The sequence below is a fragment of the Aspergillus affinis genome (genome assembly GCF_023601865.1).
Source record: "Aspergillus affinis strain CMG 70 chromosome Unknown NODE_37_length_269496_cov_86_605002, whole genome shotgun sequence".
NCBI lineage: Eukaryota > Fungi > Ascomycota > Eurotiomycetes > Eurotiales > Aspergillaceae > Aspergillus > Aspergillus affinis.
The window spans coordinates 79,665-104,979 of NW_026515818.1; the positions used below are offsets into that span (position 1 = coordinate 79,665).

Below are 25,315 nucleotides of genomic sequence, written 5' to 3' on the forward strand. Positions count from 1 at the left end.
CAAGCGGCAAGATCGGCTTGTTTGCAGATATGCCACCCATCAATTGAGCAGGCACTGTTTTATCACACCCTGTGCTAGATCAGCTATACACTCTTGGCTGACGATTGGGGCAAGGATCCAGGGCCGGACTTCCGATCATAATGCAGGCATCTAGCGGTTGAGCTCGAATCATCTCCTCCGTATCCATACTCATCAAGTTCCGGAAAAACATGCTGGTAGGATACGAAAAGGATTCATAGACACTGATTGTAGGTATTCAACGGCCAGCCCGCCATTGAGATGAACTCCTCGCTTCGTAGCCTCTATCAGCTGCGGTACATTCGCATGGCAGGGGTTGAATCCGGAAAACGTGTTGATGATTCCAATAATAGGGCGCGAGAGCGCATAATCGGAGTATCCCAGTGCTTTTATGAAGGCTTTCCTAAGGAACAATGAGAAATGCGCATCCCCGTACGCAGTCAATCCTTGACGAAGACCTGAAGAGGATGATATTGGTGTCGACAGATCATAATCTTGGCTGGTAGGTTGGTGTTGGTCTCCCATTGTCAAAAGTTCGGTGTCTTCCGAACTTGCTTTGTCCAAACGGTGGTTATCGATGCGAGTAAGTTCCTAGCGATGAGGCAATCGGACACTCAAGTATCGTTTGATCCATCGGCGAAACTCCGCAACCCGGATATTTTTCCGCATCGTCAACCGGTTTGTAATTCGATTAACCCCAGGCTTATTGGTTCCTGGTAGATTCTTCTCCTCGTGAATTAACCTTAATGACCATTGGGAACACTGCCCAAGGGCTAATATGTCATGACAGAGGAGATATCCACCAATACTCCAGTTGCTTTAAATCCAACTTGATCCAGAGTAAGATATAGTAGAAATACAATTATTCAATTCGTTTCCCCCCCAATATAAAACCTAACCCTTAGAAATATCTAGACTCCAGCTCAAGGAAATAGAACCCAGACAGACATCAAAAACTATAGACTAAGACCTTTATCTATACGCTTTATGCAGGGACAACAACAGAAATAAAAAAAAATCCTTTGGGCTCGTTCTCGATCAAACACGCGCGGAAACCCGCACCCTGACGTCTTTCTTAGGTAAGTAGACCCCGGTGGACAATCTATGAGCCGGTAGACTGAGATCTCCTTCATCTACCGATTCAATGTCCCACAAGGAAATAATTGCAGAAGTCATAGACAGGACTTCTCTCTCCGCGAAAGCTCTTCCCTTGCAGTCAGACGAACCAAGACCGAAAGGGTTGATGGTATGCAATCGTGCCTGCTTCTCTCCCGTTTCGGGGTCTGCCAAAATGAATCTGAGTGGGTCGAATTGGGATGGGTTTGAGAAATATCGCGGGTCGGTATGGATAGCACCGTGAGAGATGGCAATGCTTGCTCCCTTCTTGACCTGGTAGGACCGAGGTTGTTCTGAGCCAGCGATTTTGGCGTCCGCCTCCGATTCGGATATTGTTACATCGGATGTGATTTCTCTAAATGAGAGATTCGCCGTGTCTAGGCGCAAAGTCTCATAGTAGCTAGCTTTTAGTAAATGACAGGACTTAAACAAGCCATCAGCATCGATAGAAATTCTGGCGGCTTCCTGGAAGGGGAACCCAGTCTCTTCTGGAGTAGGCCTCGAGGCCTTCACGTAAGGGGCTATCTCCTTTCGGATATCCTCCAGAAGGGTTGGATCCGCGAAAAGACGAAGAATATGCCAGAAGACAATATTAGGAGCGTTACCGTTCATGGCCCAGAGGAGAGCCAAATGACCCGGGGCGCTAGCTTGCGGGGAAAGTCCTGCGCTTTTGGATAGGCGAATTCGTTGTTTGATGGGTTCGCATACATCGTCCAGGTCTCGGAATTTGACACCGGGGTCTACGCCGTCATCCCAATGGTTAAAGGCTTGCTGAAACTCGGCAAAAGCTCCAAGAAGACGGTCACGCGCTGCATACGCTGCAGGAAGGCCCGGTATCACTATCCAGCGAGGCAGTCCCAGCGCCATGATGGGAAACCAATCATCCAGTTTCCAGACATCGTCCAACAAGGTAGGGAATTCTTCCAAGATCGCTTGTCCCATAAGAGTAGTCGTAGTGGCATTTCCCACGAAGTCTCTCAGCAGAGCAAAAAGGCTCACCTCACAAGCCTGCTTGCCCTTGGAATCGACGACTTCTAGATAACTGTTGCGCTCCCAGAGTTCCTGGTCCACCACGCTGCGGCAGTATGTCACCAGCTTGGGGGTATCGCGTTCTATCGCACGGACAAGAGACGCAGAAGCCTCCGAGATGAATGGTTCCCGCTTAAAAAGATTGGGAATGGTATGGTGATAAGTTTCAGCGTTGGCCGGGTCCAGGTTGCGCAGGGGTCCCCGGTCACCAAAGATGGCTTTCAGCGCGTGGTGAACCAAGGTAGTCGAGCTTGCACTTCGTGAGGACATGACAGATCTGGCCAAAGATGGTGATGTTACAGTGACGTGCTTTTTCCCGGCCATATAGATGCCCATGACGGGCTCAGCCATTTGATCCCTAACTCAGACGGTCAGCTAGCTGCCGTGCGCTTATTCACGACAGAATACTCACCTGGCTCCGCTCATAAGGCTAACATGGTTCCAAATGAAGGAAAAGCCGTGGCCTATCCAAGGAAACCAGTACGGCACCAGCCGGACTCTGCGTGGTTGCTCGTTGTCGGCCTTCCCGCTTTGCAGGCCGGTGATAATGCGAGTAGAAATGCAGACGAAGAGAAGAACCGCAAAGAACCCTGGCCAGCCCAACTCGGCCATGCTTTCTTGGATGTTGCGGACCAGGCCGTCCGGTGATCGAGCCTGGTTGCCCATGGTGAAATGTTTACTGATTTAATTATTTTGTCCTATTTTCAAGGGCAACGAGATTTAAGCGCACGGTCGGGAAGCCATTAAATAAAATCCAAAAAAGGAGAAAAGGGGAAGGGGGACGTCGAAGGAATGATGCGGAAGAGTTCACAATCTCCAACACCCAAAACCTAAGCACAGAAAAAGAACAAATTGATATGATCTCAGCAGGGTCCAAGTCCAGGAGAAGGGGATTTGGACCACAGCCGCAAGAAAGCCGAAGGAAGTTCTAAGAATAGCGTGGCGTATGGTGGAACCGTGCCGTTACAGCTTATCTCAGCGTGCACAATTCATTCATAATTCTCTCCGCATAACTATGTATGTACTAAAAACTAAAGACTGAGCAACTGACATTCATCCATTATACATTCGTTCATTCATTCATGGTCTCACTGCTGACTCTGCAGGATCTTCTTCAGAACTGCACTGTCTGTCTCATACTTGCTGATCTTGTCTTGAGAACTGTACACTTTCTGCAGAAGCCACTGTATTCTCGGCGTGAGCTCTCGAGGCTGCTTGGGCAACGACCCCAACAGCTGCAGTTCCTCCTCATACTTGGCGATGCTTTTGTTTTCCGCGCGGATGAGTTGCGAGAAGATGTCTAAGTCCAGGCGGCTGCTCAGCGTCGTGTTCTGGGTCAATCTTTTGAACACGGCACGATAGACTGGTTTGCCGGGTTTAACCGTTTCAGGGGAGCCGTTGATCGAGGCGATGGTGATGAGTTCTGCCTGCTCAAGTGCTCGTAGGGCGGTCTCGCCATCATCCTTGAACAGATCCGAGAGGAGCACTCGGCTATACGGGAGCTTTCCATCCTCCGCCTGTGCCAGCATTTTGATCAGAGACCAGACCTGTTGCTGACTCCATTGTCGACTCCCAGTCTCCACGCCCAATATGAACATCTTGAGGATTTCGGAGATGGACTGCTCCACAATACGATTGACAGCAGCTAGACTATTGTCAGCCGGTTATTCGCCATGAACGATTGCGGTTCTAGCAACTTACCTCGGGGCGTTTCTCCTGCTTCGATACGATGAGCCAAAAATTCAAGGTCGGTCACACGGCCTCCCAACATCTCAATGCAGCTATCAAGATCTTGGGGGCCCTCCTTGTTTCCAAGCTGCTGGTTTTCAATCTTTGCTCCATCGCCCAGGTGATTCAGTACAAACCTCCTCCCGACTTCCAGGGAACAGTCTCCCAATGAAATCGTGCGAAATACCGAGTTCGGCATGGCTTTGCTGAGGGGTTTGGCGAAGGAGACATCCGTTGTCAAGAAGATGACATGAGCGATATTGCCGGCTGTCAGTTCAGCGGCCCACTCGGTAATCTTCTCGTACACCACGCTACCCTCCGGGGCATTGTGTAAGAAGTTGTCGATAACCACTACGGGTCGCTGTTCGGGATGCGACTCGAGGTATTCTTCGTCGCTCAGATGGAAGTCCTTGTCGGTCTTTTGCCTCTGTTGCAGTGTGACCCTCTTCAAAGCCGTAGCGGTGTTCTGCCAAATCTTGCTGAGTTGCGCATCGAGAGTCTCTGAAAATCCTGCTTTGGTCCCAATCATGCCCTGCGCTGCGAGATCAATGAAGCTGCTAATACTGTTCATCCAAGAGAATACTGGCCGATAGCCCACTTGGCTGGCCGCTCGCGCAATCTTGGCCGTGTCACCTCTGGCGTCCTGTATCTGTTTGCAGTCGATGACAATCTTGTACTTGTAATTCTCGAGGGCACGTTCCAGGACCAGTTCCTGCTTGCCCGAGCCCCGAGGGCCATGGACGACAATAAAAGTCTCGACGTTCTCCATCAACCAGGAGCGCAGCTGCGAGATGTCCGCCTGGCGGTCCTCCCAGATGGCCGTGAGCCCCCGCGGGTCGGCACCACGATTACCGAAATAGATCATATTGGCCTTGCTGACCTGCTTGCGGATCCAACGCAGAACATCGTTCTCTTCAGTGTGGACGGTCGCTTTGATCTTCATTTCAATGAAAAACGTGCGAATAGGGTCAAAGACAGCCACCGTGATGGCCGCGACCAGCGCGGCAACGGCAGGGATCACAAGCCTTGGATGGTTCACAATCCAGTCTTTGAATATGGACCACTTTATCTTCCGCTCGTACATGATCCTGATCCTCGTGCCCGATTTGCCGCCGCCAGCCTCTTCCGAAACAATGAATCCGTGCATGCAGTTCTTGGCCATGACCGCATACATCGGACGCGTGAATTCGACCTGGGCATATCTGGGCAAGACCTTCGAGTCCGACGGCTGTTTTTCGATGTCTTTCAATTTCCCATAGCCGCGGAAGGCCGAATAGAGGGTTTCGGTCGTCAAGTCCACCGCGGATCCGTCGGCGGATTGTGGCAGGAACTCAACCCTCAGTCGCTTACTTGGGATGCGATACAGGTCTTCGATCCACGGGCGACCCAGAACGCGAGCAACCCTAACCTTTTGGAATGGATTGAACCATGGTCGAATTGGATTGTCTTCCAGGTTCGCCTTAATGGCCGCTTCGATGTCGACGTCGTTCAGCCCTGCCTTACGAGCGTACTTGACAAAAGAGCCGCCTTCTCTGAAGCGTGGGACGACTTCTTGGATTTCCAGATCCAGACCCTCCGGAAATACGCGGCGAATGATATTTAGCGGATCAGAGGCCGCCAGTTGTGGCCTATTAATGCGTTTCAAGGCCTCTTCGTATGACCTCGTGGTGCGGAGAGGGCCCTGTAACACCCACTGTAACCTTGAAGGAAAGATATCTGGTTTTAGAAACGATCAGTTATCGAGGACCACAGTCAACTACTCTATTATCATAGAAGTCACGTAGGCCTCACTGTTCACAAATAACAGAGCCTCGTTCTCGCCCACCTCGATATGCCCGGTCTCTAGACATGAGGCATGAGTAGTACTAGTACTAGTACTAGCACTCCGGCGTCGAATTACTTCGCGCTGGGCGGGGAAGACAGAAGCAGACCTCGTCCAGTGCTGGGACACCAAGGCGACAAGAGGTCTCCTTTCTCGAACACATAATGCACGCATGATCGAAAGCCCCCCTCGAATGGCATTGAGAGTTGGTTGTTCGTGAGAGAGAATGACGAACGGGTGCGGTGACGTCGACAGCCCGGCGGATACGAGGCATAACGGGGTTTATTACCGCCGTCGGTGGGTGTTCTCCGCAGATACCGTCACGGGCGGATATTGTGTAAAATTACATTCTTTCCGATGGAATTCGCGATTCTTCCGCTCTCAAAGCATCCCAGACGTTCTCCGACCCTCTCCCTCGCTCCTTTTCTGTCTAATTCACAATGGGCTGGTGGTGGAATTCCTCGTCTCCCAAGGAGACCTCTCCGCTCCCTCCATCGCCTTCACCTCCGCAACAACAGTCTTCGTCAGACCCTCAAACGCCTGCGTTCCCGCCGCCGCCGCCGCCGATGACTCGCGAAGAACAAGCCGATGCGGAGTTCAAGAAATTGCTCGCCAGCCTAGAAGGAGACATCAATAGTGGCTCTCGAAAAGACTCGCAACAGACATCATCTACAACAGAATCGGGTCCTGAATCCACGACGCCGTCGTCCTCGATTGCCCCCGAATCTCTCTACCCCGACACCATGTCCTGCCGCTCCGCTTTCGACTATGCGTTCTTCTGCCAATCGTTCGGGGGTCAGTTCGTCAACGTCTATCGATACGGTGAGCTACGGTCGTGTAGCGAACACTGGGATAACTTCTGGCTCTGCATGAAGACCCGAACGTGGTCCGAGGGGTCGCGCAAGAAGGCCATCCGCGATCACAACCGCATGAAGGCGATCAAATTCAAGACGGGACCGAGCAGTGAGGATGTCTGGGATCTGCGGACGGAGCCGGCGCAAAAGGCCTTTGAGGGCGATTTCATCGCGCTAGAGAAGCAAATGAAGGCCGAGGAAGAGGCCCGTCAAAAAGCCGGGGCTGTTTAGTGGGCTGTTGAGGACAATGCGCGGTTGGGGGTGCCTTGTTATCTCTGTTACCACAATGGATGTCTGTCCCCCGTTGGGATTGAGGGGGGCTTTGTATAATATAATCTCATTCATGTCATACCACCTTTGAAAGCGTCTGTGATATCTGTCGTCTTTGTTTGGTTCTCTGAACAGCTCTTTTATCCCATGCATTTTACTATCAAAGGACCAATTCGGATGCGTGCTAGCCATAATGTCGCTGTTTTCCAAATGAGGAGTTCCTGGATTGACAAAGGTCTCTTTGTTATATGATGGGAGTTACCTCCGGACATTACACATATATAACCTCGAGTAAACCGGGAGGGAAAGAAAAAGAAGGTGCAGCGAGAGAGACAGGCAGGCAGATACACCGAGAGGGCCTGTCATATAACGCCATTCCATTTTCATTCATACTTTGCAGTAAGTCTCTCAATGCATTCGATCGTATCTATGTTCCAGGAGTTCAAGCTCCGACGCTCTCAATCCCGACGGCGTCGGTCAACCTCACCACCCCCCAAATCAGCATATATTCAACATTCACAATATGAAGAAAGGGTTCATTCTTGCCCATCATTCTCCCGTGTGCCTCAGAAAACCGTTCAATGGGGCTCAGTGACGCAAATACCTCCGCCGCCCCGGGGGAGACACTACCCCCTAAGAAACCGTGCCTCAAGCCGATGTCCTGGCAAATCGAATCTAAAGCAACCCACCAGACTCGACCAGGAGATGTTCCGGCATAATATGTGGCACATGGTCGGCATGGCCGACGAGCGGCTGGAATTTACCTACCAGTGCATCGGGGACATGCGCGGCATGGGAGACAAGGCTCTCGACCTCATAATGAAGTGGGAAGAGCAGTCCGTCCGCAATGAGCTGACGCGAAAAGTTATCGAATCAGCCTATGAGTTGGATAATCTCTCCCTGGAGTCGATTCCTAGCCATAGCCGTCGGCCTAGAATGCTCAGGCGTCGTCAATAAACCGAATTTGATTGACCCACATCGGTTCAAGGTTGTGGTAGCCCAATAAATAACATTTGATTTGCAGGTTCAAACAATTTAACTATGAACTAGATTGCGAGGAGATATATGTACGGTGAAGATAAAACCCGTGGAAGAATGAGGTGAACAAAATCAAACGCTCGGGCGCCTTTGTATTCCAGTTTCGAGAGAATTCGCTACAACCAAAAGCAAGTCCACCCACCCCCGAGAAAGAAGGATGCAGATCAGATAGAAATAGAGAAGAAAGGAATTAAAAAGGCTGACAAACTGTGGGAAAGAAAGAATATCAATACAACCGTGCCCGTATCCAAATCACCCAGAAAATAGAAATGATTTCCACGTAACATAAGCCATGAGTTGTCATAGATACAAACCCCCTCCAGCATTCTCGTGACGATTTAATGTAAAGCAGATTTTTTAACGTAAAATTGAGATTCATTGGTCGCTGTCATCTTCGTTTGTCGTAAAACATACACAGAACGCGGCGTCACCAGAAGCAGTCCTGCTGCACAGACGCGCCTTGAGGCTGAAGTGATTCCTTCATGCGGAAACAGTCTGAGTAACACCCTGAGGAATCGCATCAATCGCTGGTCGACGAACAATGCCACCGGTGACGGGGAGCTGAGAGCTGGTGTTCATCAGGTAGGTATCGACTTCGCGAGCGCACTGGCGACCTTCGTTGATGCCCCAAACAATGAGGGACTGGCCGCGACGGCAATCACCGGCGGCGAAGACGCCGGGGATGCTTGAGTTATACTGGCCAGGAGGAGTCTTGACATTCTTGCGAGCGTCGCGTTCAATTTCATCGCCCAGGAGGCGATCCTCGGGACCAAGGAAACCCATGGAAAGAAGAACAAGATCGGCGGGGAAGAATTGCTCGCTCCCTTCGACAGTCTTCATATCCCATCCGCCAGAAGCGCTCTTGGTCCATTCGACACGGACGGTGTTAATGCCTTTGACGCGACCACAGCCGTCGTCAACGAATTCTTTGGACATGACACAATACTCGCGAGGATCCTTGCCCATGTGAGTTTTCACTTCAGAGTGACCGTAATCGACACGATAGATCCGGGGCCACTGGGGCCATGGGTTATCACGGGCACGCTCAGGGGGAGGCTGAGGCAACAGTTCGAAGTTGGTGACGGACTTCGCACCATGACGAACAGATGTGCCGATACAATCATTACCAGTGTCACCACCGCCAATAACCACGACGTGCTTATCTTTGGCAGAGATATACGCCCCATCGGCCAGGTTAGAATCGAGAAGCGATTTGGTGTTTTTATGGAGGAACTGCATGGCAAAGTGCACGCCATCAAGCTCGCGACCGGTGACCTTAAGGTCGCGTGCCACTGTGGCACCGGTAGCAATGATGGCGGCATCATTGCTCTTGCGCAGGGATTCGAGAGAAACCTCGTGCTCAGGGCCGACGGGAGTGCTGGTAACAAACTTAACGCCCTCGGCGGCCATCAAATCAACACGCCGCTGCACGATCTTCTTGTCAAGCTTCATGTTGGGAATGCCATACATGAGCAAGCCTCCAATGCGGTCAGCACGCTCGTAAACAGTCACACTGTGACCAGCTCGATTAAGTTGGTCAGCTGCTGCAAGACCAGCAGGGCCAGACCCAATAACGGCGATGGTTTTGCCAGTGCGGTTTGGAGGAGGACGAGGAACCATCCAGCCCATCTCAAACCCACGGTCAATGATGGCACATTCGATGGACTTGATACCGACAGGATCTTCGTTAATTCCTAGGACGCATGCACCTTCGCACGGGGCAGGGCAGACACGGCCAGTGAACTCGGGGAAGTTGTTGGTCATGAGTAGACGGTTCAAGGCATCTTGCCATTGGCCCTGTATCTGTTGTCAGCGCATCACATTTCTTGTCGCCAAGTCACTCGGATCGCAATGTTTTTTTTTACCTGGAACAATAATTCGTTAAATTTGGGGATGATGTTGGAAATCGGGCAACCAGTGTCCGACTGACAGAAGGGAACACCACAGTCCATGCAACGAGCAGACTGGTACTTGAGCTCGTCCTCGCTGAGGCGATTGGAGAGCTCCGCCCAGTCACGTGTACGGGTGGCAGGGTTGCGGTATTTCTCGCTACGCCGGTTATACTTCATGAAGCCCCTGGTCTTGTCCAGGATGAGCGCTGACCGCTTCTTCTCGGTCTTCGAGTCGCTGATACTGTCCTCGATGTCCAGCATCTCAGCCTTCTTCGACTCGGCTTCGGCCTTGGGCTTCTCCGCGTTTGCCGGGGTGCTGGGAAGTTGAGGGAGCGTAAACTCGGCCTTCTTGGCAGCCTCGGCCTTAGCAGCTTCCTCCTCCAACGTCCGCTTGTAATCGGTAGGCAGCACTTTAACAATATGAGGGAGGGCCCGGGTGAAGTCCAAAAAGACACGAGCTGCCAACTCCGAGCCAGTATAGTGGTGGTGGTCTTCGATGAGGCCGCGAACGAAGGCAATCTCAGCAGGGTCTTCCAGACCAGACACTTCCACCATTTCCATGTTCACCTTCGAATGGAAGTCCTGGTTCTTGTCTAGGATGTATGCGATACCTCCGGACATACCGGCAGCAAAGTTACGGCCAGTTGATCCAAGAATGAGCACGCGGCCACCCGTCATGTACTCGCAACCGTGGTCGCCAACACCTTCCACAACGGCGGTGGCGCCTGAGTTACGGACAGCAAACCGCTCAGCAGCCATACCGCGGAAGTAGCAAGTACCACGAGTCGCCCCGTAGAGACAAGTATTACCGACGATCACGTTCTCTTCTGCCTTGAAGGCGGCGCCACGAGGGGGGTAAATTATGAGACGGCCTCCGGACAGGCCCTTGCCGATATAGTCATTGGCATCGCCCTCGAGCTCCAGAGTTATACCAGGCGCAAGGTAGGCACCGAAGGATTGACCAGCGGAGCCTTTGATGTTTGCATGAATTGTGTCTTGGGGAAGGCCCTCGCCACCAAATCGACGACTGACCTGGTATGATAGGGTAGCACCCAAGGCGCGATCGGTGTTGACGATATCACACTCGATTCTGCAAGGGAGGCCCTTTTCGAGTGCAAGCTCGGATTCAGCGATGAGCTTGTTGTCGAGGCGAGTGTGCAGACGGTGATCTTGCTTGCGGACATTGTACGTAGCGACTCCAGGGCGAAGCGAGTGAGCCGGAGTCAGAATGAGAGACAGGTCAATCTTCTCCTGCTTAGGAGTCCGAATGTCGTCTCTGACCTTGAGCAACTCGGCGCGTCCAACCATTTCGTTGACAGTCCGCACGCCCAGTTTTGCCATGATCGCACGCATTTCGTTGGCAATGTAATAGAAGAAATTGATGACATGTTCAGGAGTTCCAGAGAATTTGGCCCGAAGCTCGGGGTCCTGGGTTGCAATACCCACGGGACAAGTGTTAAGGTGGCATTTTCTACAGTTAAAAGTCAGCACAAAAAGTTCAAGTAGACGGCTCAGCCTTGAAAGGGAACGAACCTCATCATGATACAACCCATAGCAATGAGAGGAGTAGTGGCGAAACCATATTCTTCAGCGCCCAGGAGACAAGCAACAGCAAGATCACGACCGGTGCGAAGCTGGCCATCAGTCTGAACAACAACACGACCACGCAGGTCATTCAGGACAAGAGTTTGATGGGTTTCGGCGAGACCCAGCTCCCACGGAAGGCCGGCATACTTGATACCAGTCCAGCGAGAGGCACCAGTACCGCCATCGTGACCCGAAATCAAGATGTGGTCAGCCTTAGCTTTGGCGACACCAGAGGCAACAATTCCCACACCGACCTCTGAGACGAGCTTAACAGAAACGCGCGCGCGGGGGTTCGAGCATTTGAGGTCGTAAATGAGTTGCTTCAGATCCTCAATGGAGTAAATGTCATGGTGCGGCGGCGGCGAGATCAGGCCAACTCCGGGAGTCGAGTAACGTGTGTGGGCAATAGGGCCAACGACCTTGTGGCCTGGGAGCTCACCACCTTCGCCAGGCTTAGCTCCCTGTGCCATTTTGATCTGCAGTTCATCGGCATCTGCCAGGTAATGCGATGTTACGCCAAAACGGCCAGAGGCGATCTGTTTGATAGCCGACCGCATAGTATCCCCGTTCTCCATGCGCTTGCTTCGCTCGGCGTCTTCACCACCTTCTCCGGTGTTAGACTTGCCACCAAGACGGTTCATGGCAATTGCCAGCGTGGAGTGAGATTCCATGGAGATAGATCCGTAAGACATAGCACCGGTGACGAATCGGCGAACAATCTCGGTCCAAGGCTCAACTTGATCAATTGGAATGGGCGTCCGCTGCTCGAAATCGAAATCAAGCATACCACGGAGGGTACAGTTTTTGATTTGCTCATGTTCAGCCTTAGCGTAGGCCTCATAAGATTTGTCGTTCTTCGTACGCACGGCATCCTGCATGTTCGCAATGCTAACTGGATCATTAATATGCTCCTCGCCTCCATCACGCCAATGGTATTCACCGGACTCCGGAAGACCGGGGATCTCAGTGACTGAACGAGAAGGGTAACCACGTTCATGGAAGGCAAATGCATCTTGGGCGATAAGTTCAAAGTCCAAGCCACGGATACGGCTTGCAGTTCCTGCGAAACACCGGTCAATGACACTATCATCGATACCGAGCGCTTCAAAGATCTGAGCGCCCTTGTAAGACTGCAGAGTAGAAATTCCCATTTTGCTCATGACCTTCAGGATACCGCCATCACAAGAGGCCCTATAGTTTTCGATAACCTTCTCATCCGAGAGCTGCTTGCGGATCAGATTTTCACGGTTCATCTTGATGATACATTCCATAGCCAGGTATGGGTTGACAGCGTCGGCACCATATCCGACCAAAACACACATGTGATGCACTTCACGAGCCTCTGCAGTTTCTACAACCAGCGCGGCAAGAGATCTCCATTTATTGCGGACGAGATGGTGGTGGACCAACCCAGTCGCCAGGAGAGCAGAAACGGGGACTCGGTCGGCGGAAGTTGCGCGGTCAGAAAGCACAATAACCTTATCCCCGTTCTGAACAGCATCGGTAGTGGCATCACAGATGGCATCAAGCGCCTCGACATACCCCGGAACGCCCTTTACTTTCTCAAAGGTGATGTCGATCGTCTTCACGGTCCAGTCCTTGTGAGCCTGGTTGATATTCTTTAGGGCATTAAACTCAGGGATGCTCAAGATGGGTGAAGGGAGCAGTAGGCGACGGCACTGGGAGGGGTCCATTTCTAAGAGGTTGCCCTGAGGGCCAACGTAGCAGTCCAGCGACATGACAACGGCCTCTCGAATTGGGTCAATTGGGGGATTGGTCACTTGAGCAAAGAGTTGGCGAAAGTATTCGTAGAGAAGGCGAGGCTGTTCGGCAATGCAGGCTAATGGAGCGTCGTTTCCCATCGAGCCAAGAGCTTCCTTGGAATCAGCAGCCATCGGTCCAAGAAGCAGGCTGACCTGCTCGAAGGAATATCCGAATGCCTTGAGTCGAGGGTCATTTTGCACGGTGCTGTCATCAATGGAGTAGCGAAGGTCAATGTTTTGTTCGACTAGCTTCTCCTTGACGGCGGGAAGCTTCAGAAGCTCTTTATCCAGCCACGTAGTGAAGTCCTGGCGGTGGGCAACCGTGTATTTAAGCTCGGAATCATCAATAATGCGGCCAGCCACGGTGTCGACTAGAAGCATCTTGCCGGGCTGCAGACGGCCCTTCTGGACAACACGCTCGGGGTCGACGTCCACAGCACCGACCTCGGAGGCACAGACGATGCGGTCGTCGTCTGTCACATAGAAACGGCAAGGACGCAATCCGTTACGGTCCAGATTGGCACCACAGTACCGGCCGTCAGAGAAAGTGAAAAGAGCAGGGCCGTCCCAAGGCTCCATCTGGCATGCAGCCCACTCATAGAATGCGGCCTTGGCAGGGTCCATGGCCGGGTTGTCCTGCCACGCTTCGGGGATCATGAGCATCACTGCCTCGGGTAGAGACAAAACGCCGTTGATCATGAGCAACTCCAGTACGTTATCGAAGGCCGCAGAGTCAGAGCCGCCGTCCTCAACGATCGGATAGAGGCTGTCGAGCTCATCACCGAAAATGTCGGACTTGAGCACGCCTTCTCTAGCCCGCATCCAATTCTTGTTGCCCCGGAGGGTGTTGATCTCACCGTTGTGAGCGGCCCAGCGCAAAGGCTGTGCGCGGTCCCACGAGGGAAATGTGTTGGTAGAGAAACGAGAATGCACGAGGGCGAAGTGGCCTTCGTAATCCACATTGACTAGATCATGATAGTACTGATATACTTGAACAGGGGCTAGTTGACCCTTGTACACGATGTTTCGGTTGCTGAGGGAGCACAAGTAAAACCAGTTGGCCAGCCCAATCACATGAGTGGCCCGTTTCCGAAGCACATAAAGCTGACGTTCGAAATTTCTCTCATCGAACGACTCAGGATCGGTGGTTTCCGGCTTGTTTCCATCGCCATAAGCGGACTTCAGTACCACGAACGGCTGCAGAATGATAGGCTCCCGCGATAGGGCAGCAGGACCCAAAATCGTCGAATCACGAGGGACCTCACGCCAGCCCAGCACTCGCAAGCCGAGAGAGACTGCAATTTCTTCGAACGATGTTGTTGATTCCTTCAAAGACTCCTCGTCGGGCTTGAAAAACAGGTTGCCAACCGCATACTGTCCGAGCGGCGGGAGCTCAACCCCAACGTCGCGAGCGAAATTCTTAATGAAGAATTTGTGGGGGATACTGGTCATCACACCGGCACCGTCACCATCTCTGGCATCTGAGCCCACGGCACCTCGGTGCGTCATGTTACAAAGCAGGTTGCGCGCTACAACGGAGTTTAGTTAGCCGGGATCCCATGTCTGAATGCGAGGATCGCACGAGCGAAGACACCTACCATCGCTGACAATTTTATGACTAGGGTTGCCCTTGATATGACTAGAGGCCAAGAAAACCGTTGTTAGCGATTGCTGCGTTGGGGTACTGGAGGTTGTGGCCGGCGACAAGACGGTGTGTGGATGCGCCTGGGCACTTACGCAGCGAAGCCTACACCGCAAGCATCCTTCTCATATTCGGGATTGTACAGTCCCTGCCGCTCCGGCAGAGTATTTGCCCAGCCATATCCTTGCTTTGGCTTGTACTCTGAATATTCGTTTGGTTGCTGCTCTTCTTCTAGAAATTGGCCATAGATTTCCTCCAAGTTCAGACCCATTCTTCCGCCGGCGAGCGACAGAAAATGGATTGACGAAACTAGGGGGAGTGGGGGGTTGTTGGCTTCAATGAGTGAATGCGACCGCCGCGAAACTCAGGGTGGAATGTCGTTACGTATAGATAAGAGATGTGCAGGACAGTCAAATGTCGTCACTGATAAGTATGTTCACGGTCAACAACGCGGGCGAGGACAGTAGAGAAGTAATGTATGACCCAGCGTCTTGCTCCGAGAAAGATGAAAAAGGGAAGAAGAGGGGAAGGAAAGAAAGAAAGAAAAGGGAGGGAAGACGGCGGGATGGAGGGGGGGTGGGAATAATAGAGTAAAAAAAAAAGGAAAGGTGGTAGCAGGGAGCGGGAGGGCGGGAGGCAGAGGTCCGGGGAATTCACTGGCACACCTCCGAGGTGTACATGGATGAACATGTATTTGTTATTGGAGCTGGACGAATGGACGAATGGACGTAGGCAGGAGAACCCACCGTAAGATGTAGAGTAGAACTAGGAGCTAGGCAGGTAAGCTACTTGGTATGCACCTTCCGGTCAAACAATGGCCAAAAACAAATTACAATTGTGGGGAGTCCGTGGCAAATTGCAGCTCTTCTGTCTTTCTGAGCAAGGACGTCGCTGTAGAGCCTGTAGGGTGGAAAGAGGGAGACGAGCGCAAAGGACCTTTTCATTTACTGTCTAGACTCTGGACGCCCATCTGAAGCCGCATCGGGGCACGAAATTACTCTATCTCCGTGCGTAGCAGACTTCGTTGGCGCTATGGCGCTCTCCGTCCTTGGTTGGAGTAGGATGGTTGACGCAAATGGGGGGGAGCATGCCCCTCCTTCCTTTTTTCCAAGTCCACTTTTCACGATTCAATTGAAGAAGAACTATAATCTTAATAAACTCCTCCGTAAAAGCATTAAAGTATGAATCAATGATTGACTCGTGCAATCCAACGCGAGAGAACGAAACAATCATGCAGTGCAGTCCATCGACCGGGGATTTACTCTAAAGTCAAGATAAGACACGGGGAGCCAATCAGAGCGAGGGTTTAGCAACCTTTTGGCCAAAAGATTAGGTTTTCACTACGTCAAGATCCAACCCGGTGGGGCCCAGGCTTAACAACTGGCGCTAGTGGAAAACGGATTGACATTGCCCGCGTCGGTTACGCACCTCCGTATCACCGCGTATCTGGTAATTTTCCCGCTCATTTCCTCCCGGAGGCCACCCTGGTAGTAGGTACCTAGGTAGGTAGGCGACCGATGCCGGCCTGGAATCATTCTAGTTTATCTATATGTGCACTGGGGTCAAATGGAAACCACCGAGAATCAACGATAAGTATCTAGCGGGTGAATAAAGCCACTACCCATGTAGGATCATTTTGCTGATTGTTGGAACCCTGATTGGAGAGATAGGAGTAGGATTCAAATTCGAGTGGAGGTTTCAATTTGCAGGCCTGAACCAGCTATTGAGGAAGGCATCCACGCAATTGCACCTCGGACAATAATCGCAATGGCCCTTTGGTAATCATCTTCAATGTCCAAATAGCATGCTAGGGTACTTTCATTCATATTTCATTTCACCCTTGGCAAGTCCGAGACCCGACTGGATGGATATTGCACAGGTGGGTCCGGCGCAAGGGTGCAGTGCTTATCCTACACCTTACCGGAAACGGGTTGGTTCAAGTGGACTAGAGTACGCATGGAAGTGTCCCAAAAAAAAAAGAGATCCGTGAAAAGACGTTAACTAAAAATATGAAGGAGGGGGTGATCCGGCAGGCAAGAAAAAGAAAAGAAAAGAAATGCAGACGATGATTATTCAAATGGCCCAAAATCCTTGGCAAACACTGTGGCCTACCACAAATCGGCAAGGGACGTCAAACGCCAAGGCAATAATAGACAAGTACACCGGAGACGAAGGCATCATTACAGTAAATAGCCTAGGCGGTTCACATGCGAGAGGAACAGTTGGGGAGAGTTCGTCAAATCTGAGGCTAGAATAATAGAATATCTGGCTGTACGGAGTACACGATGACTGCAGACCATCCACATCCGAGTGGTCGGATCAAAGGAGTATCTACTATCTACTGTACATCGTAAGTTACCTACATAACTAACTATTCCCCTGGCTTGAGAATTAGTAATTGCCCTGGACTCGTTGGGCATTATTCTGATGGCATGGCGAGTGGTGTTATTAAGGGGTAGGCTTAGAGGCTCGATAATAATTTCTCTGCGATTTTGATCCGGGTGACATCGTTTGAAGGCCTTTTTAGCTACTCCTATGTACAGTACACCGTGTAAATAATTTGCGAATTCTAAAAAGCGATCTGGAAAATACCAGAAAACCAGAAGAGTGTCCCAAGAAAAGACCCAAAAAGAAGTACGCCCGCGTGTACGGATGGAGGACACGCTGCCCTGTCCGCCTAAGAACGCTAATCCAAAAACCTGCATGACCCCACGCTCATGTGCAGCCACCAGCCTGTCGGACGATCACAGGGATTACAAGTCTCATACACAATATGTATTTATGGCCAAGGTCGGGTGCCGACAACGGCCAAGGACGCTTTTCCTCTTCCATCCCGGAATGCTCTCTATCGCTCCTCCCCTCTCCCCTGTACATCCAGTGAAGCCCTCATCACCCCGTACAGGTGCGCCCCCGATTTCGGGGCTCCTAAGCCTCATCTTCCGGCCGAGGAACGCCCCGTCGCTTACCCATTGGCCCCTGGATGTTTCACCGTCTCATCGTTTGTGGTCATCAAACATCTTATCAGGCCCCCTATCAGACTACCTTGCCTTCGTTTTATCAGACACATCTACGTAGTGTACTCTGGAGTACAAATTCGCCAATGAATACTCTCTAATCTCTCACTCAGTCCCCGCAGGGATTCCTTTCTGCATCTGCCCGACTAAACAAAACTCCCCGTATGCTTCTAATTTAACCTACTAAGGCATTTCCCCGGGAAATCCACTCCGTGATCCGTGGCTACCTGTACCTTTGCTTGGCCCCAACCAATTATCATGCCAGAATTACCCAGCGCCCCCGGAGATACGAGGGCGTTATGAATCCATGTCGATCAGACCATATCCGGAAAGAACAACAATACCTATTAAAATCCATGACAGTAATAATAATGATTTAATAAAACCGACGTTCATCATTCCTTGACTCCCAAGATCATCCATCACTGCTCTTTTGCTACTGGATAGTCGATTTCATGGTTTTTCGCCACTTCACAAGTATGACGCTGGGTCTTGGAGGCACCTTAAGAACAATTGGCCGCCATTGATTGATTCAAGTCCTCACGATAGGATGGGTAGAAAATCGGGTCAGTTTGGACATGCCTGAAGCCCTGAAAGCGTCCTGGCTCCAAGGAGATGGGTGACTGATCACCCGAGAGGGAGTTTCTTTCGGCCGATCCAAGATGGAAACCTCCATCCGGGAGAGTATTATCCAGCAGAAAAATAAAATACGCCGACTGCGTCTCCGACGGGCAAAAACCGACTTCTCCAACTCAAGAGACCTAGTTGCTCACTAACCGAGTGACTCAGGGCCAAACGAGGAGGATCGCGAACTAGACCTGCAATGCAGGCTTCTTGGTACTCCGTGCTTCGGAACACACGTGCAGGCAGAAGGGAAAGAAGGGAACCGACGAAAAGCAGAATGCCTGGGCTCCTGCCGTGTGACAGTTCATACTGTTCATCCCTCTCCGCACCCCGCCCTACAGTCTCCAAGAGGACGTCACATGATTGGGCGGAGATGCAGTCGTTTCCGACGCCCGGTTTCTCCCGATCTGTCCGCATCGGGATCAGTCTTGTCCGCTTTGGGTTCACCGGGCATGATCAGGTCGATGGAGCGGGAAACTGCAAGTCTTCGGGAGTTTACGGAATCCATGGTCGAATTGGACGGAAAACCGGGCATGTTAAACTGTTGAAGTCTGACGAGCGGGCCAGGATGACGACGGAGGAACTGGCGGTCGGCCTTGTGCCTGTTGATCTCCGAGCCCCCATACACTATGATGATGGTGACTATGCACAATACTACGGAGTACTCCGTAAGTTACGGGAAATGACACTTTACTAGGTGATTCGCCCAGGCTGCCTATTAATGCGACGTGCTCAGCCTATGGAGCGACGTCGAAGCGTCCTATGTCCTTCGTTTACGGTTTTAGATCTGCTTTGCTCGTTGAAGCCCAATATCATTGTGGCCTGACGATGCTCTGCCTCACCTGAATCGGGAAAATTTCATGTCATTGGCGTTGATCTCACGGGTTTTCAGTCGGAAAATGCGACGAAGGCCAGGCCTTGCTCATGATATCGAGCTAGTAATCCGAGGTTGATTGCTTGGGCTCAGCAGCAACGACAAAGGAGGTTTTGTATGGTCAACGACCCTTTCGGGTGTCTTAAGAGAAAGCAATCGCTGAAAGAAAGTTTTCAAGCTCTGCACTCCGAGCCCTTAGATGAGTGAGCCGTTGCGACACGCATGGTTATCAGACAATTGGTCCTGTGAGCTCATAATACATCCAGTTTCTACACCTAATCATCTTTCATGGAAACAGGCGCCCACAGAATGACTTTGACTTGGGCCACCTTTGTGATGCTAATTGCTATCATGCTGCATAGCCACAGGTTAGGACCTGCATTTGGAAGTTAACTTTGAGGCTGACTCTTTTGATTCGTACTCCAATTGATGGCTTGCTTTGGGCTCGATTCGGCCGGTCAAGAAGCACGTTCCAAGGGACGAGAAATTGACCCTGCCTCGGATACCAAAGATCAAAGAACGGCCTTCCGGAGCTCCCAGCAATTGTCGGGTCAAGAGAACGCACTTCCATCTATTATGTCTGAGATAAGGAAAAGGGAGGATCAGTGTAGTCCGAGCTGCTCTCTTCGAAACTTTAGGGGATTTAAAGTCTTTTGATGTGCCGTTATTGGTTGAGATAGCATACTATACCAGGAGCTGGAGTAATCTATGGCTGGTGTCGTTACTATAATTTATGATATGCCGGCCAGGATTTATTATATGAGATCGAAGGTAGCATAACTGCACACAACATATATCTATTTAGATAGCCTATTTCTTCTAATCATCTAATTCTCAATAAAACATCGGTCATTATGAGAATACGATACTTTTCTCATAAGAGCATGGTATATAATGCGAATTTTCTCAACGATTGTGCAAATCAAGACATCGTGTCTTTTATAATTGAATCATGACTGTTGATGGCTACTTAGCGACTGATCTGTACATTGAAGATCTATATTTCTCTTAGGGTTTAAAGGGCACGTGCTGGGAGTGATGGGGAGCCACATACTTTTGTCCAGCTTTTCCTGCTTTCAATTAATTCATTCAGTTGTTGATTCGCTTTTAAATCACAAAATACCGCCTAGTCCAGAGGCCTCTGCTGAAGGGTTTAAACATGAATGGATAAACAATGGATGGAAACCACTTCATCCCAGGCCACCCAATTGGATACCCACATTGGCCCCTCCGCCTTCCACTGTTGTGGAGCGGAGCTTCCTCTGATTGTTTCTGCCGTCCGCGGAGCTTCTTCGATTCGTCTTTGCTCCCCTCCGCAATGCATGGCTCGAGTACGCCCCTTTATGTGCATTACTAACTTAACAGTGGCTTCGAGTTTCAGAGAGACTTAATCCTAGGCAAGGCAGGGCGACAATACAGCGCCATCTGCATTTCGAGATCCATCGGAACGACCCTTGAAAAACAACAACAAACCGCTTCGCATACATGAACCTCTAGGAAGACACTCCGATCGAACGAATTGAATGAACTCTTTGCGACTGATACCCTAAAACTACGTACCCTAATCCACCGAATTGGCTATCTGATCGAAAATGCTTTCACTACCTCTTATCACCCCGCGCGATGTAAGTGCTCGCCAGCCATTCCTCGATTCACATTGAATCCAGCATTGGCCGAACATTTTAATAACCGATCCCTCTTTAACCAGTCCCATGAACTCTGGTTCGGCTCCTCCCAACCTTACCGAGCTTCCTCACAGCACCATCAATCGGCAGGTGACGCGCAACAAGGACACCTGCGTCGCAATGGCGGTCATACCTCGTACGGGCGCGCACATATGTCCTCCGCCGGGGCCGGAAATAGTCTGTCGTCGTTAATACTAGAGGAACGCGCCCTTCGTGCCAGAAAGAACAACATCGCCTCGTTCGGGTACTCGTGGATCAAACCCGCAGGATGCGCCAAAACTATGCTAGGGATGAAGGAAGAAGAGGCGGAGCGGGAAGAAGCTCTTGCTGCCGCCGCGGCGGAAATGGCCGCTGCCGCTGCCGCCGCAGATCCGGGGATGGATGGTATGGATGGGCTGGGTGGCGGCCGGAACGGCCAGACGGATGGCGAGGGACAAGACGATACGGGGATGGAAAGAGATCTCGATGACGATATCCCGGATGCAGATGGGGAGGGTCTCGTGGAGGAAGGGGAGGAAGGCCTCGAAGAGGACGACGAAGTGGATGAGGAAGGGTATATGGAACGTGATCTCGACGACGATATCCCTGAGGCATTCCCGGAGGACGATGACGATGAAGGACTCGAGGAAGAGAATGAGTACGACTTCGACAATCAACCAGACCTAGACGATGAAATCCCGAGTGGTGCGTATGAGCCAGGAAGTGACGAGATGAGTGAAGACATGGGCCACGACCTAAACGACGATATTCCCGAAGCAGATGAGGATCGTTTCGAGCAAGAGGAGGAATGGCAACATACCGATACAGATGCCGAGTTTGACGAGGAGGAAGACGAAGTCAGCTTTGCGCAGGATCCTCTCAATCAAAGCTTCCGAGTGAGCACAACTAGCAGCCGTGGAATCCCTTCGGCGCCAGCTCAGCAAGAAACAGAAGCCCAGCGACGCTTCCTTCAACGGTGGAGTGGCGGTGGTGATGCATTCAATTCGAGCAACATGGTAGTCGATGACGATGACCTCCGAGCTTCTATAACCAGTCAAGCAAGTCGACGGAGTGTATTCGGCAGATATCCCAGGAGGCGAACAGGCGGCCCCAGAGATAGCTTCGACTGAAAATCATAGCCGGTCAATTCGGAAAACCCGAGGAGCTTTACTCACAAAAGAAGTCTGTATTATATGCTTGATTGACATATCGAGCTCGAAAGGCAGCTTGGCCTGTTCGCTATGAGTTTGATCTATTTTGCAGGTACAAGCAGCAGGGAGTTTGGCGAAGTCCGGAGCTTGGAGTTCTGGTAATATTAGCCTTCATTTTTATATATATATATATATATATGTACTAGACAAACACATCCTTATGATCATGCACTGGCATTGATGAATAGTAAAGAGTATAAACAGGTGTGAAAATGATATCACCCGACAATTAACATAGAACTCCTGAAATATAAACGATTCGAAAATCTTAGCTCTACAGCATCGTCACGAAAACAGAATATCCATAGAAAAGATGTCTTACAGATGAGGACCAAAAGTCTTTTTCAACTGGGTCAATCATGGCCGAAGTTGACCATCAACTCCAAGTATGCGTTATGATGAGATCCTGTGACCCGATATAGAAAATAGGACGATTAATTACATTTGTAATTTGTATACATGGGCTTTGAGAATGAGGCGCCAAGGGGAACGAAAGAGAGAAAAATCTAGATGGATGATGCAAAACCTATCGCAAGATAGGACATTGATAAAAATCATAACGCCAGGGAAAGAACGCCATGGTCCAGTAGTCATGCTAAGCTGCCAAGCCTCTGAGTTATATAAACAGAAACAGTTGTACAAGTAGCCCATTGTATGCGGCTGGGCCTCGCTTTGACGGGTATGAGTAGACAGTACTGCGAAGAGCACCATGGGGCACGAAGCAAAAGCTGTAGAACAGGTCTTCAGGCTCCAATTTCAGGTCAGCCAGACGTATCCAAACAGCAGAAAGACGGCCAAGAAGAACCCCAGCCACACACGCCAGCCAACACCCGTCCGCTCGGCCATCCGCAGCATGCGATTCATGTTTCCTCGGATCCGAAGACGTGTGTTGTCGAATGAATCGTTGAGCTCTGTAATCGTCGAAGTATCCCGGATTTCATCGCCGATGGCAAGAGTGATCTAGTCGCGAGGTTAGCGGATGACTGGATTTTCATCAAGAGTCGAAACTAGGTCTTACGTCTTTGAGCATTTTCACTTTTGCACTGATCCCTTCCACCTCCACGTCATTCTGAGACTCGAGATGGGAGAGGACGGCGTCTGAGTATTGACCCCTGCATTTTTTATAAGCCCTCCGCATCGCGGATTCAACTGGTATAATCACTCACTTCGCATTTGGCGTCGCGCTTCGATAGCCTCCACTCGTGGCGCCGCCGTTCGAAGACCCATCGCCCCCAGGGCCGGGGTATCCTCCATACCCATATCCACCCACCTGACCGGGTGACCTACTGGCGGGTCGAGAATTGCCCCCGTACGAGTCGAAAAGGGATGAAGCAGCACGAGGGTCGCGCTGATGCAAATTAGAGCGTGGGAATCTATTTGTCGCGAGAAGCAGGATACATTAGTTCAATGTTAGGACAGTTTCATAAATAACCAACATACCGTGAAGCCATAACAGATCGTCAATAGTCGTAGTGAAGAAATTAGAGTGGGATCAATATTTGTTCTTTCTTGCTGACTTGCTAGTCAACAGACATTGTGGAGGTACTCGAGGATGGAGGTCTATTATCTGAATAATTGTCCGGACTGCTTGCGGCGATAACGGTCGAGAACAAGTGGCTACTAAAAGGGTGTCTGTGGCGTACCGTACCGCAACCCTCATCAGTGCCCGCACGTGAGCAGTCAAGGATGATTCCGGACTCGTGAGAAGGCCATCTAAATGTACTTCTTACGGTTAGTAGTAACTTGGGAAGTCGTAACATAGGAGCTCTACGCATACGGAGGAACCCTCTTGCTTGCGACAATACATTGTGCTGGCAGACTTCATGAGATATACATCCTTCACTACTAATAGTACTATGTAGCCTTGTACAGGATTCAGATGATACCGAAGTCAAATCTGGTTACGTTTCCCGATCTCGTAGACTTTCGTATGCAATTAGAATTCAAGCTGAAGGAAATAGAAATCGTTGGAGTAAAGACAGAGAAAGCCCCCGATTAACCTGCGCCGGCCACTATGTTTCCCAGTTGCGCTACTCGTTCCCAAGAGTTTGTTGACTTGTGAATTTTTCATTTCTCATCGAATTTTGGTATCCCTCCAATCGCCACGGGCGATTGCATTTACTGACGCATCTTGTCGTCCTCGTCGTCGTTGGGCGCGAAGTCCTCGTCATCGTCATCATCATCCATATCGTCGTTCTTGAGTTTCTCGGCAGCCTCCTGGAAGTCGATGGTCTTTCCACGAGTGCGCCGTCCTCCGCTGATGATGTTTTCGGAGGAGATTGGCTCGAGGTTGTCCTCATCGTCGTCGTCATCTGTGGTAGGAGCGAAGGGGGTCAGTTGAGTTGTTCTTGTCTTCAGGAACCGGCAGGGGCAGGCCAAAGGATGGCAAGGAAGGGGCCAGCCAGGAAGTCCATACCGTCGTTGATCTATCAATCGCAATGAACAAGTCAGTCAACTCTGCGCTTAGGAATTTAGAGACTAGGCCCGATCAAACTCACCATGTCCTCGCCTTCGCTCTCGCTTTCCTCCTCCTCATCCATGCTCATTTCCATGGCAGTAGGGTCCTCGGTAGCCTTGCCCTTGCCCTTGCTGAAAGTCTCGGGGGCATCGTTGCCAAGGGTCGTAGCCTGGTTGTTGTCACCCATTGTGAAGAAGTCGGGAGAAGGAGGGAGTAGAATCGATTAGGGGAATTTGGCTATGGAGGGAAGCAAGACGAAAATGACCAAATTCAGGTGAAAAGGGAGAGGGAAAGTGGTTAAGTAGGTGAAGGGATTGAGTTGTAGAGAAGAGAAGGCAGTCGCAAGGGGAGATTCACTTCGAGGGTGTTTGGGGCGCTCATTGGCTGCCGCGGAGGTTGGCGATCGGCGGCGCTGCTCCCGTGACGGGGGTGAGCCCTGGGCCCGGGGCAACCATAATAAACATTCTACTGCTTTGGTGCTCTTACGGAGTAATGGTTTTAAACAATCGGGGATCAAATTTGTGTTCTATTGTTTGCTTTCCTTTTGGGTCCCTTCAGGAGGGGGTGGTCGGAGTGAGAGTTCTTATGAGTTACGTTCTCATTCAGACAAAGCACCAGCAGGGAAGAAAAGAACCCTGAGGGAGAGAGAGGTAGATCCAAGAAAAAGATAAAGATAAGATAAACAGACAACGATAGTTAGAATCTAAAATC

At 50.9% G+C, this 25,315-nt stretch overlaps 8 protein-coding genes across 8 annotated transcripts; 4 read left to right on the plus strand and 4 right to left on the minus strand.

The window, feature by feature from the left end:
• Positions 1 to 1,056: 1,056 nt before the first annotated feature.
• KD926_006749 (cytochrome P450) lies at positions 1,057 to 2,829 on the minus strand (the record flags this gene model as incomplete). Its single annotated transcript, XM_053099755.1, has 2 exons — positions 1,057 to 2,521; positions 2,576 to 2,829. 2 exons carry the CDS (start codon positions 2,827 to 2,829, stop codon positions 1,057 to 1,059), a joined length of 1,719 nt encoding a protein of 572 aa, XP_052956492.1.
• A 422-nt stretch (positions 2,830 to 3,251) lies between these two features.
• On the minus strand, positions 3,252 to 5,887 carry yme2 (putative RNA12 protein; the record flags this gene model as incomplete). The annotated part of the gene is made up of 3 exons (XM_053099756.1): positions 3,252 to 3,808; positions 3,865 to 5,607; positions 5,683 to 5,887. The coding sequence occupies 3 exons, from the start codon at positions 5,885 to 5,887 to the stop codon at positions 3,252 to 3,254; spliced, it is 2,505 nt and encodes an 834-aa protein (XP_052956493.1).
• A 266-nt stretch (positions 5,888 to 6,153) lies between these two features.
• Positions 6,154 to 6,798, plus strand: KD926_006751 (EMI1 family protein; the record flags this gene model as incomplete). Its single annotated transcript, XM_053099757.1, has 1 exon — positions 6,154 to 6,798. The coding sequence occupies one exon, from the start codon at positions 6,154 to 6,156 to the stop codon at positions 6,796 to 6,798; it is 645 nt and encodes a 214-aa protein (XP_052956494.1).
• Positions 6,799 to 7,248: 450 nt separating this feature from the next.
• Positions 7,249 to 7,794, plus strand: KD926_006752 (uncharacterized protein; the record flags this gene model as incomplete). The annotated part of the gene is made up of 1 exon (XM_053099758.1): positions 7,249 to 7,794. One exon carries the CDS (start codon positions 7,249 to 7,251, stop codon positions 7,792 to 7,794), a length of 546 nt encoding a protein of 181 aa, XP_052956495.1.
• A 561-nt stretch (positions 7,795 to 8,355) lies between these two features.
• KD926_006753 (glutamate synthase (NADH)) lies at positions 8,356 to 15,030 on the minus strand (the record flags this gene model as incomplete). Its single annotated transcript, XM_053099759.1, has 5 exons — positions 8,356 to 9,672; positions 9,741 to 11,238; positions 11,301 to 14,646; positions 14,716 to 14,756; positions 14,855 to 15,030. The coding sequence occupies 5 exons, from the start codon at positions 15,028 to 15,030 to the stop codon at positions 8,356 to 8,358; spliced, it is 6,378 nt and encodes a 2,125-aa protein (XP_052956496.1).
• Positions 15,031 to 18,674: 3,644 nt separating this feature from the next.
• KD926_006754 (uncharacterized protein) lies at positions 18,675 to 19,243 on the plus strand (the record flags this gene model as incomplete). Its single annotated transcript, XM_053099760.1, has 2 exons — positions 18,675 to 19,065; positions 19,134 to 19,243. The coding sequence occupies 2 exons, from the start codon at positions 18,675 to 18,677 to the stop codon at positions 19,241 to 19,243; spliced, it is 501 nt and encodes a 166-aa protein (XP_052956497.1).
• Positions 19,244 to 20,863: 1,620 nt separating this feature from the next.
• On the plus strand, positions 20,864 to 22,065 carry KD926_006755 (uncharacterized protein; the record flags this gene model as incomplete). The annotated part of the gene is made up of 2 exons (XM_053099761.1): positions 20,864 to 20,896; positions 20,980 to 22,065. 2 exons carry the CDS (start codon positions 20,864 to 20,866, stop codon positions 22,063 to 22,065), a joined length of 1,119 nt encoding a protein of 372 aa, XP_052956498.1.
• Positions 22,066 to 22,902: 837 nt separating this feature from the next.
• Positions 22,903 to 24,791, minus strand: KD926_006756 (uncharacterized protein; the record flags this gene model as incomplete). Its single annotated transcript, XM_053099762.1, has 7 exons — positions 22,903 to 23,106; positions 23,165 to 23,258; positions 23,313 to 23,519; positions 23,790 to 23,859; positions 24,273 to 24,458; positions 24,509 to 24,572; positions 24,645 to 24,791. The coding sequence occupies 7 exons, from the start codon at positions 24,789 to 24,791 to the stop codon at positions 22,903 to 22,905; spliced, it is 972 nt and encodes a 323-aa protein (XP_052956499.1).
• Positions 24,792 to 25,315: the final 524 nt, after the last annotated feature.